Source organism: Mustela putorius, unplaced genomic scaffold (assembly GCF_011764305.1).
Source record: "Mustela putorius furo isolate JIRA1106 unplaced genomic scaffold, ASM1176430v1.1 tig00003834_pilon_pilon_pilon, whole genome shotgun sequence".
Lineage (NCBI taxonomy): Eukaryota > Metazoa > Chordata > Mammalia > Carnivora > Mustelidae > Mustela > Mustela putorius.
In genome coordinates this window covers 115327127-115340300 of record NW_025421987.1, presented here as the reverse complement: position 1 = coordinate 115340300, position 13174 = coordinate 115327127, and the positions used below count along the sequence as shown (strand labels likewise).

The window sequence follows — 13174 nt, the reverse complement described above, 5'->3', positions numbered from 1 at the left end:
CTTTTCCTAGTAAACCCAGGTTGCTGAAGGATATACAGTTCATCTCTAGCAAAGGGGACTCTGGCTTTATCTCTGTTCCTCCTAATAGATGTAGAGGCTTCTCCCTCACTCATTTCCCATGTTAATGGCTATAAGTGGAGCCATTAACATTATAAGTGGGGTTAGTCTAACTCGAGAGGGAGACTTTAAGGAATATTCCCAAGCAGCTGCCGAAACTCCCTTTGTTTATGGGAAATTCCCTGTCTTCTCTGGCCAAACCTGGACTGCCTAGCCCTTTCTCCCCAACTTGTTGGCATGAAAACATGGCATCTGCTCCTCTGTTGGAGCTGATGAGCTTTGAAACCAGGAACACTTTCTCTGCCCTCTGGCAGCACTTTGGCTCTTATGTCCCCCTTCTCCTGTTTCTGCACCAAATTGGGACCAACTCGAGACCATAACTGGTCTCGAGACCGTCCTCGGTGCCTCCTGCACCACAGCTCCTTCTCTCTTCAATGTCAAGGAGCAAGAAGAACACACCCTGGACCTAACATCTCCCACTCTAGATTTCCCCACCCATGCCTCAGGTAAACATTGAAAGTGGAGTGGGACCAGGTAGAACGTAAATCAGTATTTGAGCTAAATTAAGTTTGTTGGTTTAATTAAGATAAACATGTCTTTTAAGTTATCAGCAGTAAACATAAAACTTCTATCAAGGTTTACTGAAGGTCAAATAAGCTCATATTTGTTGCAATTTCTAAGCAAAAGGATGACTAAACTGATGGTTAATTGTCTCAAAGTTTTAATAAGTAATTGTTTATATAGCTTTCAAAGTCTTTGCTAACCTGAAACTAATGTTTGCTTGGATGATAAATGGAATTAAATTCATTAGACACCTAGGACTTTCAAATAGGATAAAATGCTAACTCATTAATTATTGGACATAGGTTTGTGCTTTTGACTTCTTACTGCAAAAAAAAAAAAAAAAACTAAGAATATTTAAATCTGTTGGCAAACATGTTGTATGCTTAACTGATTCACAAATTTGCCATCTAAAGAATTCTGTTGTAACAGTTCACAACAGGTTAATACTTAACTGACTAGAGACTGAGGTGTTTCTAAGAGTACAAAATTCTGCTAACTGTAACTAAGACTGATGGAAATAAGGGGAAAAACTCTGTATGTGGAAAAGTAGGAGATACATAAGAAAGATACAAAGAATGGAAATGCATTTTTGTTGAAAGTAAAAGGTAAATGAGATGGTTGTTTGGAAAGAAATGGCGTGGGACAAAATCTAAATGTAAAGGAAAGTTAGTGAAAGGTTCATGAAGGGAAATCTTCAGAAAAAGAGTTTTAGGTATGGTCAGGAAAAACTAAGATTGAAATGAGTGGTTTTTTTTTTTTTAAGATTTTATTTATTTATTTGACAGAGAGAGAGAGAGAGATCACAAGTAGTCAGAGAGGCAGGCAGAGAGAGGGGTAAGCAGGCTCCCTGTTGAGCAGAGAGCCCGATGTGGGGCTCGATCCCAGGACCTTGAGATCACGACTTGAGACAAAGGCAGAGGCTTAACCCACTGAGCCACCCAGGCACCCCAATCAGTGGGTTTTAAAGGTACATTGGTATAAGATTAAAATTCTCTCCATTCAAAAAGACAGTTTTCTTAAATTAATCTGCTGTTAAGTAGAAAATATAAACAGTTGCTTCTTTTTTGCCTGTCCAGAAAAACCATTTTCCACATTTTGCCTATATCAGGTCTTTAACATCTCTAATTGTATTTAGGCATGTGATTTAAAACTTTCTAAGATTTTAACAAGTGTTGACAATATTTAAATTGTAATTGAAATCTCTAACTCATTATGCTTTTCCTTGGTATGCTGAGTTACTCAGGAAGTACTGCTAAGCAAATGATAAACCTTGGGTTACACTTGGGTAAATGCTACAACTATTCTAGAGGTTCTATGCATTTCCTAAAGTTTTAATGTTTTGATAAGGTCATCACTTGATATTTTAATTACTGAAGGGTTTGTGTCAATGGGTCACAGGATAACTGAGTTTCCTTGTCTACAGTATCATAGTGAATTTTCTAATCAGATCATTAACAATGTCCATTTCTAAGTTTATTTTGTCATTTATAATTGTTTTAATTCTCTTGTAAAATGAGTTTCACCTTAAAGGAGATTCATATAAAGTACTTTCAGGACAAACACAGGTATTCAATATCTTTAAGATCATAACTGAAATGAGTAAAAATTTCCAGAACTAACTAAAACTGTATTCAAACTAAACCAGAATTAGCAACATGGGACTAAATGAACCAAAAGATTATAGTGTTGTGACTCTTTTTTTTTTAATTTTTTAAAAATTTTTATTAACATATAATGTATTATTAGTCCCAGGGGAACAGGTCTGTGAATCCCAGGTTTACACACTTCACAGCACTCACCATAGCACATTAGTGTTGTGACTCTTGTTTGGAACATTGCCGGTTCTCTGCTTGCTCTTCCACACTAAGGAAAATTTTACTTATCTGTGACTTACAGAAATGTAAAAATATTAATTTGAAAACAAATCAAAGCATTCAACTTTTCTCTCTATCTGAACCCTCTGAAACTCAAAAGGTCTCAGTAAATATTCTTTTTTCCATGACAATCAGTCATTTGCATAAATTCAAAAAGAATCTGTTCTTCTTGTAACAGGACACCATTGGGAAAAATGGGTTATTTTACCAAGGCTTTGACTCGAATGTCATATTTGAGGAAGATATTCATAGACTCAGATATGACCAGACAGCTTTAAGGAGCTAAGGTTGACTTTATGAAACCTGGAGCCATAAAGACCCTTGGAACTGTTGGCCTGTACCTTGCTTACAGGGCTCCCAGCAGCCTTCACCAGGTGAGTAAAGAAGGTCACTTCCTGGGCAGGTGCAGGAACCTCAGGATACTTTGGGAACCTCATGAAGAGGAATCTGCCCAAATCTACAGGTATTGCAGGCATGTCTGAGGGCAAGTACTTGGCTTGGCTTCTGGCCTGGAAAGGCTACTTAAAAGTTCAACCTAGAGATTCCTTATAAGAAGTTCCAGCAAAGCAGATTCTAAAAGATCTACATGATCACTCACTGTTCTTGCTGATCTCATGAAAATAATTAGGCCAATTCTGTTTAAACTGGACTTGTTTTTCAAGCCCTAACTTGGCTATCTCTGGAAATGAGGGTTAATTTAGAGAGAAAAATTGTGTTTCATTAAGACAGCTTTGTGGATGTAAAATTCTAGATTTGATTGTCTTTAAATGTTTACTGTTTACCTAACCTAGACAATTGGAGGTAAAGTTCAGAGAAGTTGCATAATAGCTCATTTAGACAATCTTCTTACTTTTTATTCTGTGTGGATAATAATAGGACCCCATGGCACATGATTAAGCAACTAGAAAATGGGATCAATTCCCCAACAATTGTATAACTAACTATCACCTTGGCCAATTCTATGTCACTAAGATAATGAAATTACCTAAAAGCCAGAAGCATACCCCAACCCACAGGGCTAACTATGAACTTGTGGAGATAATGGATGATCCCACTTTCTTTATGATTGGATTGGATGATGCATGTGGGACTCCCCTTATCTCTTGACAAGTTTACTCCTATTTGCCAATGATCCTTTGTAATTAGGGTATTGTTAAGGCTGGACCACTCAAAGGGCTTCTTAATGGTTTCACCCCTTAGTCATATTTATCCTAGAAGCCACCTTTACTGGGGTACAATTGCAAATAAAGGCTTTAGCTGAGCATATAACAGCCCTCCTCATACAAGGAGCCTCAGAGCTCACTATGGGACCATGACTACAATGACCTCACATCAGGTCCAAAGTGTCTTAGAAACCGAAGGCCACCAATGGATGATGGAGGTCAACTTACTAAATACTGGGATATATTTACAGATATGCCAGAAATAATACTTAAAACTTGTCAAACTTTAAACCTAGTTACCCACATGCCTGAACCTGACAATTGTACTTATTTCTCTATAGAGCAAAACTGTTCAGAGATTATTAATCTTGCTTACTCTAGTTGGCCAGATTTAAGATGCCCCTATTAAAAATACAAATGACAGTTGGTTTACTGATGACAATAGTTCTCATAAAAAAACTAAGAAAAGCTGGGTATGCCATAGTTCTCACTAGCACTTTGCAATTCCCAAAGCCTTAAAAATTAATATTAATACTGACTCCAAATATGCTTTCCTAGTCCTACATGTCCATGGAGAAATTCAGAAGAAAAGGCGATTATTATCAAGCCATACCTCCACAATCAAATACAGGCCTAAAATTATTACTCTTAAAGCTGTACACCTACCTAAGGAGATAGTTGTAATTCACTTGAAAGGATGTCAAATGATATGACCTTAGGAACCAATGAAAGTAATAAAGAGTTTACACAAGGCCACTGATTTGGACAAAAAGTCCATGGAGGTGACAAAAACTTCGTGAAGGAAAATTGTCCTTAAGTTCACTCCTTTGGTCCCTATAAAGTAACAATGGACTGCCTTTTATTATACATTAAAAGATGGCCCTCCAAAACTGAATAGGCCTTGATATCTTTTTTTTTTAAGATTTTATTTATTTATCAGAGAGAGAGGGGGGAGAGAGTGAGCACAGGCAGACAGAATGGCAGGCAGAGGCAGAGGGAGAAGCAGGCTCCCTGCTGAGCAAGGAGCCTGATGTGGGACTCGATCCCAGGACGCTGGGATCATGACCTGAGCCGAAGGCAGCTGCCTAACCAACTGAGCCACCCAGGCGTCCCTAGGCCTTGATATCTTGACTGCAGTTACAGAAACCAAAAATTGGAGGAATGCCTCCTAACGGGACCCAATGGTTATATGGCTCTGACTCATGTTCATGGCTTCCCCTAGGCTGGATAGCCACTGTACTCTGGGTTTTGCCTAGAATCAGGGATGCATTATTAAAACCATTACCAACCTGGCCGACCTTCCAAAATTTAAAACAGTGGTGAATTCGTTCTGTCTCATTGGTATGATAAACTAACATCCACTTTTATTCCCCCTTTGGGACTAGAGGATGTTTGGCACATGGATGCTCTTACTAAGTACATGGTCATCCCTAAATAACCCTTAAAGTAACATTTCTCTATTAAAATGCTATGGTAATACAAATGTGTAAAGCAGCTTTACAAAATAGAATGGCATTGGATGTTTTAACTGATATACAAGGTAGAAGTTGTGCTATCACAAAAACAAAATACTATGTTTATGTTCCAGATTATCACAAAATATTTATGTTCCAGATTATCACAAAATGTGACTTACTCAAGTTAGCACTTTGAACAGTCCCTCTCTCCTTTAATAATTGATTAAACTCCCAGACTGAAAAAGTGTTTTTTTGTCAACTAGCAAAAGACTTATCTGAACTTCCTTTTCTTTTTGTTACACTAGTCATGTTTTGCTGTTCTCTCCAATGTCTCCTCACCTGGCATCAACTCCTTTGCGGCCATAACTTCCACAGATGATCCTGACCACTAACAGAGACACTTCTTTACTGTCAGCATTGGATTCAGCTGCCTCCTTCTTTCATAATTCCCCTGCATATTCCTCAACTGACCAATATTGACCCATAAGTAGGGACAGCTCTATGCCCCTATTCAGCAGGAAGAAGTTACAGAAGATGAGACCTTCCATCGTCAACAACCTTAAAGATTTAAGGGTCATGCCCTTCCGCCGTGGAAGCCATTGGAGAGTTGCAGCCATGGCTCTGCGCTACCCTATGGCCGTGGGCCTCAACAAGGGCCACAAAGTGACCAAGAACGTGAGCAAGCCAAGGCACAGCCGCCGCCGCGGGCGCCTCACCAAGCACACCAAATTCCTGCGGGACATGATCCGAGAGGTGTGCGGCTTCGCCCCCTACGAGCGGCGGGCCATGGAGCTGCTCAAGGAGTGCAAGGACAAGCGCGCCCTCAAGTTCATCAAGAAAAGGGTGGGGACGCACATCCACACCAAGAGGGAGCAAGAGGAGCTGAGCAACGTCCTCGCCACCATGAGGAAAGCGGCGGCCAAGAAGGACTGAGCCCCCTGCCCGTCTGTAATAAAGCGTTTTTGGAAAAAAAAAAAAAAAAAAAAGATTTAAGGATCAAAATTGTTCAGGGGGGAAATGATGAGGGAACAGAAGGCTGGCTGAGGACAAAGCAAAAGCCGACACCCTGCATCCCCACCGCCACTCCTGGGTGGGACATATGTGACATTCTTTAGGGATCTTCCACCTCTCTTTAATGTTAATACCTTGCTAGAGGGAAAAATGACCTTGACAATGACAAGATCTCTGGTATCTGGTATCTTGTAGGTGTTCCATTGAAATCTCCCTTTTCCTTACCTTCCCCAACCCCACAGTACATGACCTGACACCCCTCACAACCCTGGGCAGCAGCTCTTCCTGCCCACGGGTCCTGTCCCTATGCTTATTAAACCACCATTTTGCACCAAAGATGTCTCAAGAATTCTTTCTTGGTCATCGGCTCCAGACCTCACCCCACCGAATCTCACTCATATTCTAAGACTTCATCAATAGGAACCAATTTTAATAAGATCTTAGAAGAAGTTCAAGCTCTCCCAACCTCATTCTCTGTCACAGCTGTGAGCGAGATACACCTACAGAATTCAGAGCTCCCCCTGGCTATGAGCACCCACCCTGCAAGCCACAGTCTCCCTCCCCAAGGCAAGAAAGATCTAAGAGAGTCAACAGCCTCAGGCAGCCCAGTGATCAGAACTCACACACATCAGGGCCTGCTGCTTGTGATAGACAGTCCCTCCAGTGGTTTGATCTGACAGATCCAGGGCCTTGCCATCTAGACCCATGAGTCACACCTGAACAATTTCTGCCTTAGCCACTCAAATCCACAAACACTGACGGAGCCCCAGCGATACACTCTGCCACTGTGTGTTCAAAATCTAGGAGATTTTTAGCAAAAATCTTTAAAATCTATTGGCTAACCCTACAATTACAGTAAGCCATAATAAGGGATATGGTAAAGGTGAATAGAGGCTGTCCCCAGAAGTATAGCTGCAGCTGCGGAAGGAAGCATGAGGAAATCTTCCAGGAGGAGGATGCCTGAAAGGAGAGATGGAAGTGAGCCCGCAGGGTGGGTCGAAGACAGTTTCTGCAAAAGCACAAGACGTATACATAGTGCTTCCCGGACATCAGTGTAAACATAAATCATTGGAGCAGTTTGTTAAAATGCAAGTTTATATTTAAGAGGGTGAAATAGGGCCTGAAATTCTGCATTTCTAACAAACTCAGGTATGCGAATGCTGCTGGCAGGAAGACCACCTTTGCTGGACAGAGAACCACATTTTGAGTATCCAGGGGCTACAGCAGTCCGTTTCTGAGCTTAACTCATAGTGAAATCACCTGGAGACTTTTTAAAAGTACTGATGCCTGGCTCCACCCCAGATATGCTGATATCATGGGTACAGGATGCCCAGAATCACAACCTGGGCATCAGGATTTTTTTTGAAGTCTCCCCCGGTGGTCCCGCAATGCAACAACATTTGGTATTCAAAGGACCAAAAGAGGGGAATGTAACATGAAATCAGCACGTGCCAATCATGAAGAATCCCCCCACTGCAATTTCCACACTAAGTAGTCTGAATACATATATAGATATAAAGAGAGATACAAATGAATAGATAGATACATAGATCAATCTTGCTGCCTGCTAAGATCTCACTTCTTGTATAGCTAATAGACATCTCAAAACTACTATGTAAAAATACAAACTCCTGAATCCCACCCAGCCCACCAAAAAAGCTGTTTCTCCATTAGTCTTTCCCAAGTCAGCAAGTCTCAGCTACACACACACACACACACACACCCCAAACAGGTGATCTCAGGGCGATCCTTGAATCCCACACCTCACATCCGAAATGGCAGCAAATCCTGTTGATTCTATTCTCAAAACAGATCAGAATTGTCTGGGATCTCTTCTAAATAATATGCTAGGCAGAATTGAGTGGTTTACAGAGGACTGAAAACTACTCCTAAATTAATAATCTGTTTGAAGGTGGAGGAACTTATGAAATTGTTCTCTCAATATTTATATACCCAAAGCTTTCCACTGTGAAAAGTTGACATCTATATTTGCACCATCTTTATCACCACCTCGATTGCCTACGCTACCACCAATTCTCACATTGAAAATGCTCCTTAATCGCCTCCAAACCCCTCTCTAATGGGCTTGGCCTGTTTCTGTCTGGTCTCAACAAAGTATCGGTTTAGACAAGTTCACGCTGCTCTATGGCTCCAAACTCTCCAATGGCTTCCCAGCCCGCTCATGGGGAAAAACCCCAAAACATCACAACAGACCATAATTTGTTCCATCCCTGCTCCTGTTTCTTCCTACCTCTTTGATCTTATTTCCTATTCATTTCTCCCTTCCAAACACATAAGCCTTCTTACTTTTTCTTTAAATCATGAGGCACATCTCCTCTTTACTTCTGCACCTGGAATGCTCAGCCCTCGGATATCTGCAAGGCCTGTGCTCACCTCCTTCAGGTCCTCACTGAAATACCATTTCTGTGAGATTTCCCTGACTTCCCTATTTTCAATGTAAAATCCTCCCTCTAACACTTCTTTCCCTATTTTATGTTTCATACATACCTCTCCTGAGCTATGTAATATTGGTTTTAAATATCAATTGAGTTATTTCTATCACCTCTTAGGGATTCCTATCCTGCCCTACTACCGCCAACTAGAATGTAAGCTCCACAAAGACAATGATCTTTGTTTTGTTCACCCTCTGAGTTCCAAGCCCCTTAAGCATATTGCCTGGTAGATGACAGGTGCTCTATAATATTCGTGGACTGACTGACTGTGTCAAGTCATCAACTAACATTTGTCCTGGCCATCTTGGATGAGAGACTTCTACTCCATTTAAAGTACTCGCTACAGTGTGCCACGATGTTGATAAATGGTAGCTCTTTTTATAACACATATTTCCCTATACCAAGCATTGGCAAACTTTTTTTATCTAAAGGACCAGCTTTTCAATAGGAATCATACAATCTCTGTTACAACTATGTGTGGCCCAAAACAGGATATACATAGCAGCTAAGTTAAAGGACATGGTTATGTTCCAGTAAAACTTTATTTACAGATTTGGCCCATGGGCTAAAATCTGGCAGTCCCTGCTTTAGAGCAGAACTTCCCAGTTTTGTTACTGAGGTATATATAAAAGGATTGCCTATCTCATGTTAAGCAATGCAACCAAAAGCAGAAGAAATAACCAAATCCCTCAAAATAGATGAAATAACTTCAAAACAATAAAGGACAGATGTAACCAATTCACTAAAGATTTATTAAGGCACGTGGATGGAGCTAGAGTGTATTATGCTAAGTGAAATAAGTCAGTCAGAGAAAGACAAATATCGTATTTAACTCGTATGTGGAATTTTTTAAAAGATTATTTATTTATTTATTTGAGAGAGAGAGAGAGAGATCACAACTAAGCAGACAGGTAGGCAGAGGGATGGGGGAAAGCTCCCCGCTGAGCTGGGAGCCCAATGCAGGGCTCGATCCCAAAACCCTGAGATCATGACCTGAGCTGAAGGCGGAGGTTTAACCCACTGAGCCACCCAGGTGCCCCTCACATGTGGAATTTAAGAAACAAAACAAATCGGGGCACCTGGGTGGCTCAGTGGATTAAGCCGCTGCCTTCGGCTCAGGTCATGATCTCAGGGTCCTGGGATCAAGCCCTGCATCGGGCTCTCTGCTCAGCAGGGGGCCTGCTTCCCCCCCCCCCTCTCTCTCTGCCTGCCTCTCTGTCTACTGTGATCTCTATCTGTCAAATAAATAAATAAAATCTTAAAAAAAAAAAAGAAACAAAACAAATGGATATAGGGAAAGAGATGGAAAAACAAAATAAGATAAAAACATAGAGAGAAGCAAACCATAATAGAACTGACGAAAGCTGAAGAGGAGGTGGGGAGGATGGGCTAAGTGGGTGATGGGCATTAAGGAGGGCACTTGTTGCGATGAAGCACTGGGTATTATATGTAAGTGATTAATCACTAAATTCTACTCCTGAAACCAATACCACACTATATGTTAACTAACTTGAATTTAAATTAAAAAAAAAAAACAGATTAAAGCATTTGGCATAATTTAATAGCATTTTGTATTTCTTATAAATAGTGGTGCAAGGGGCACCTGGGCGCCTCAGTCAAGCATATGACTCTTGGTTTCCGCTCAGGTCATGATCTCTTGGGTTGTGGGATCAAGCCCTGTGCAGGGCTCCATACCTGGTGGGGAGTTGGCTTGAAGAGTCTCTCCCTCTGCCCCTCCCCTCACTCTATTTCTACCCCTTTCTCTCTCTCTCTCTCTCAAATAAGTAAGTCAGTCTTATAAATAAATAAATAAACAAACAAACAGTGGTGCATCTGACAGTTGTTAAATTTTCGTGAAATACAGTAAATTCTTTCCTGCTTGGAATACCTAGAATAGTTACTATTTCCTGCACCTTGATTGACATAATGTACATTCATCTAGCCTGCTTAGATGAATTTTCCCATACTCTATCTCTAGTATTCTCCTGATCTATCAGTAAATTAACAAGGATAGACAGATTACTTGCTTTTTTGAAACAAGTTTAATTCCTAAGATCATCTTAATCAACATAATTGTTAATATAATTGTTTAAAATTAATTTAATTTACCAGGTTTATAAATCTTTGTAGGACAGTGAGCCAATTCAGATGATCTATTTTATGGAATATCTCTATCTATTTATTTTTTTCAGTCAAGACTATTTGACCATCTGTAGATTTCTTGTTTTTCTCCGGCGGGCTCAGTGATCTAAAATGTAGCTTCTTTCGATATTAGGAAAAGTATCCTTTATCAATAAAGAAGCAGATTAATTTCAAATATCAAAGTATGCCACATGCAGAGGCATCTCTGATAAAATGGCCCACTCATAGAAACACAGACTGAGAGAGAAAGGAGCCAGAAATGCAGAAGATTTGCACAGGAAAGCAGAACAATGGACAGAAAACTAACTCAAAGCAGGCTTTCTCTTCAGAGAAGCAGCCAGATGGGCAAGGTGCAATATCCAAAGGCAAAACGGAAGTAACTGCATCACCATTTCCAACAAGATCTGTATTCCAGTGTATTCTGTCTTCATCTGGCACCAATCTACTGTTCAATCTGTCCACCGAGTTTTTGAAGTCAGTGACGATATTTTTCATTTCTGAAAGTTCTATTTGGTTGCATTTATGTCCTTTTTTCCAGTCGTCTTGAACTTTTTCATGGTGTCTGCTTTTTTCTCATGGCTTTGATTTGGTTTAGGTCCTTAATTATCTTAAGCACACTTATTTTATTTTTACTGTTGAGTAGTTCTCTTATCTGAAGTTCTTAATTATATTACCGCTTATTATTCTATACTGTGTATGGTGACTCTCAATGACAGTATATTGTTTTCTTATGCACTTTGTAATTTTGTATTGTGAATTCCTCGGGATGCTTCAGGATACTACCAGCAGAAATCCTGTACAGTCTGGATTAAGGGTGTTCCCCCAGAGAGATTCTATAACTACTTTCCCAAATGCTCAGAGTTTTCACACACTCGGGCCACAATTATGTTAATTTATTGGCTCAGTGTTTCTAGAACCTGACAACTAGGAATATTTAAATCTCAGCTGTGGGTGAGGATAGGGATACAGTTATGAATTTTCATTAAAGACTTTCTCTCTCTAAAATCTAAACAAGGACTTACAAATGCCCCTCGGACACTATTCTGCACAGTTTTTCTAGTGGGTAGACAGTTTTTCTAGTGTGAACCTTCAAAGGCCCCAGATCTTTCCATTGTCTCAAATGTGATCTGTAAACTCATGAAATCTCAAGACATTATATTCTATTCTTGTGTAGGCACTAAGATCTAGATCTCTATATGAGAGACGCAAGTATTCCATCGCTTCTCCTCCTCCCACTCCCAAGGCTCTCAAAGCACCAACCAGCATGGTTTGGCTCTGGTTTTCACTTTGTGCTTCATTTTTTGCCCATTGGGAATTTTCTTACATGCTTTCTCATTCAGCTACATATTTAAAAATGACATCGTTCTATATTTTATCTAGCATGTGCGAGTGTTTTATAGCAGGAAGCTTCCTGGATAATCTAGTTTGTCATATTGCCAGAAACAGAAGTAGCAAATGATAGCATCATGCCATAAAGATTAGTGGGATACGTTAAAACGAAGCATCTCAAACCTGAAGAAAAATCATATTTTTCAGAGACTGATGAAGTCATGCAACACTAAATAAAGAATTTTACAAAGTGTAGTGAAATATGGTAATAAATATTTAGAAGCTTCTTTTGACATTCCTCATTTTAAAGCAAAGGCAAAAGACATAGCCACATCCACTGGGGAAATACTTATTCTTTCTGTCGCAGTTAAAATGGCTGAAACACAACAAAACAAAACAAAAAGCATGTGGTGAAAGCTAAAATGTATATCTTTGTCAGCAAATATTGTTGAATGATATATGGAAAGCATTATAGAAGAGTGAAGAAACAAATGCTGGAACAGATTACGTAGTGTTGAAGGTTTGCTATATATTTGGATGAAATGCTGATGCTTCTAACACATTTCAGCTATGGTATTTTCTGGATTCTGCTTCCAATAATAAAACACATGAAGGGCTTGTGTAGTGGGGGGGAGAGCTACCAAAAAAAGGACCAAATAACATTTTCTTTCAAAAATAAATAACTTTTTAGAAAAATTATGACAGTTAAGATATTTCCAGCAACTATTTGAATTGGAATTTTTAAAATTCCCCCAAAAAGCTGTAAATAAAGTACTCCACATGAAATGCATTCCCTCTATCATCCACAGGCAAGCTGTTATAGCAAAGATGGTGATGCTTTAAAAAATCAAAGTGCTACAGGATAGGGGTGCCTGGGTGGTTTGGTCAGTTAACCATCCAACTCTTGATTCTGGCTCAGGTCATGATCTCAGGGTTGTGAGATCAAAATGCCATATGAGGCTCATGCTGGACATGGAGGCTGCTTGGGATTCATTCTCTCTCTCTCTCTCTCTCTCTTCTCCCCGTCAAACTACAGTGCTACAAAATATCATAGGTGAGATTAGCTTTATAAAAACAACTTTTGAAAATGTAAGGGATTCTACATACCTTTATGGAAGGTAAAT

At 39.9% G+C, this 13174-nt stretch overlaps 1 protein-coding gene across 1 annotated transcript; it reads left to right on the top strand.

The window, feature by feature from the left end:
- The first annotated feature begins 5601 nt into the window (after window positions 1-5601).
- On the top strand, window positions 5602-6101 carry LOC101685306 (60S ribosomal protein L36-like). The gene has a single exon (XM_045088176.1). The coding sequence runs from the start codon at window positions 5617-5619 to the stop codon at window positions 6046-6048; it is 432 nt and encodes a 143-aa protein (XP_044944111.1). The 5' UTR covers window positions 5602-5616; the 3' UTR covers window positions 6049-6101.
- The last annotated feature ends 7073 nt before the right edge of the window (window positions 6102-13174 follow it).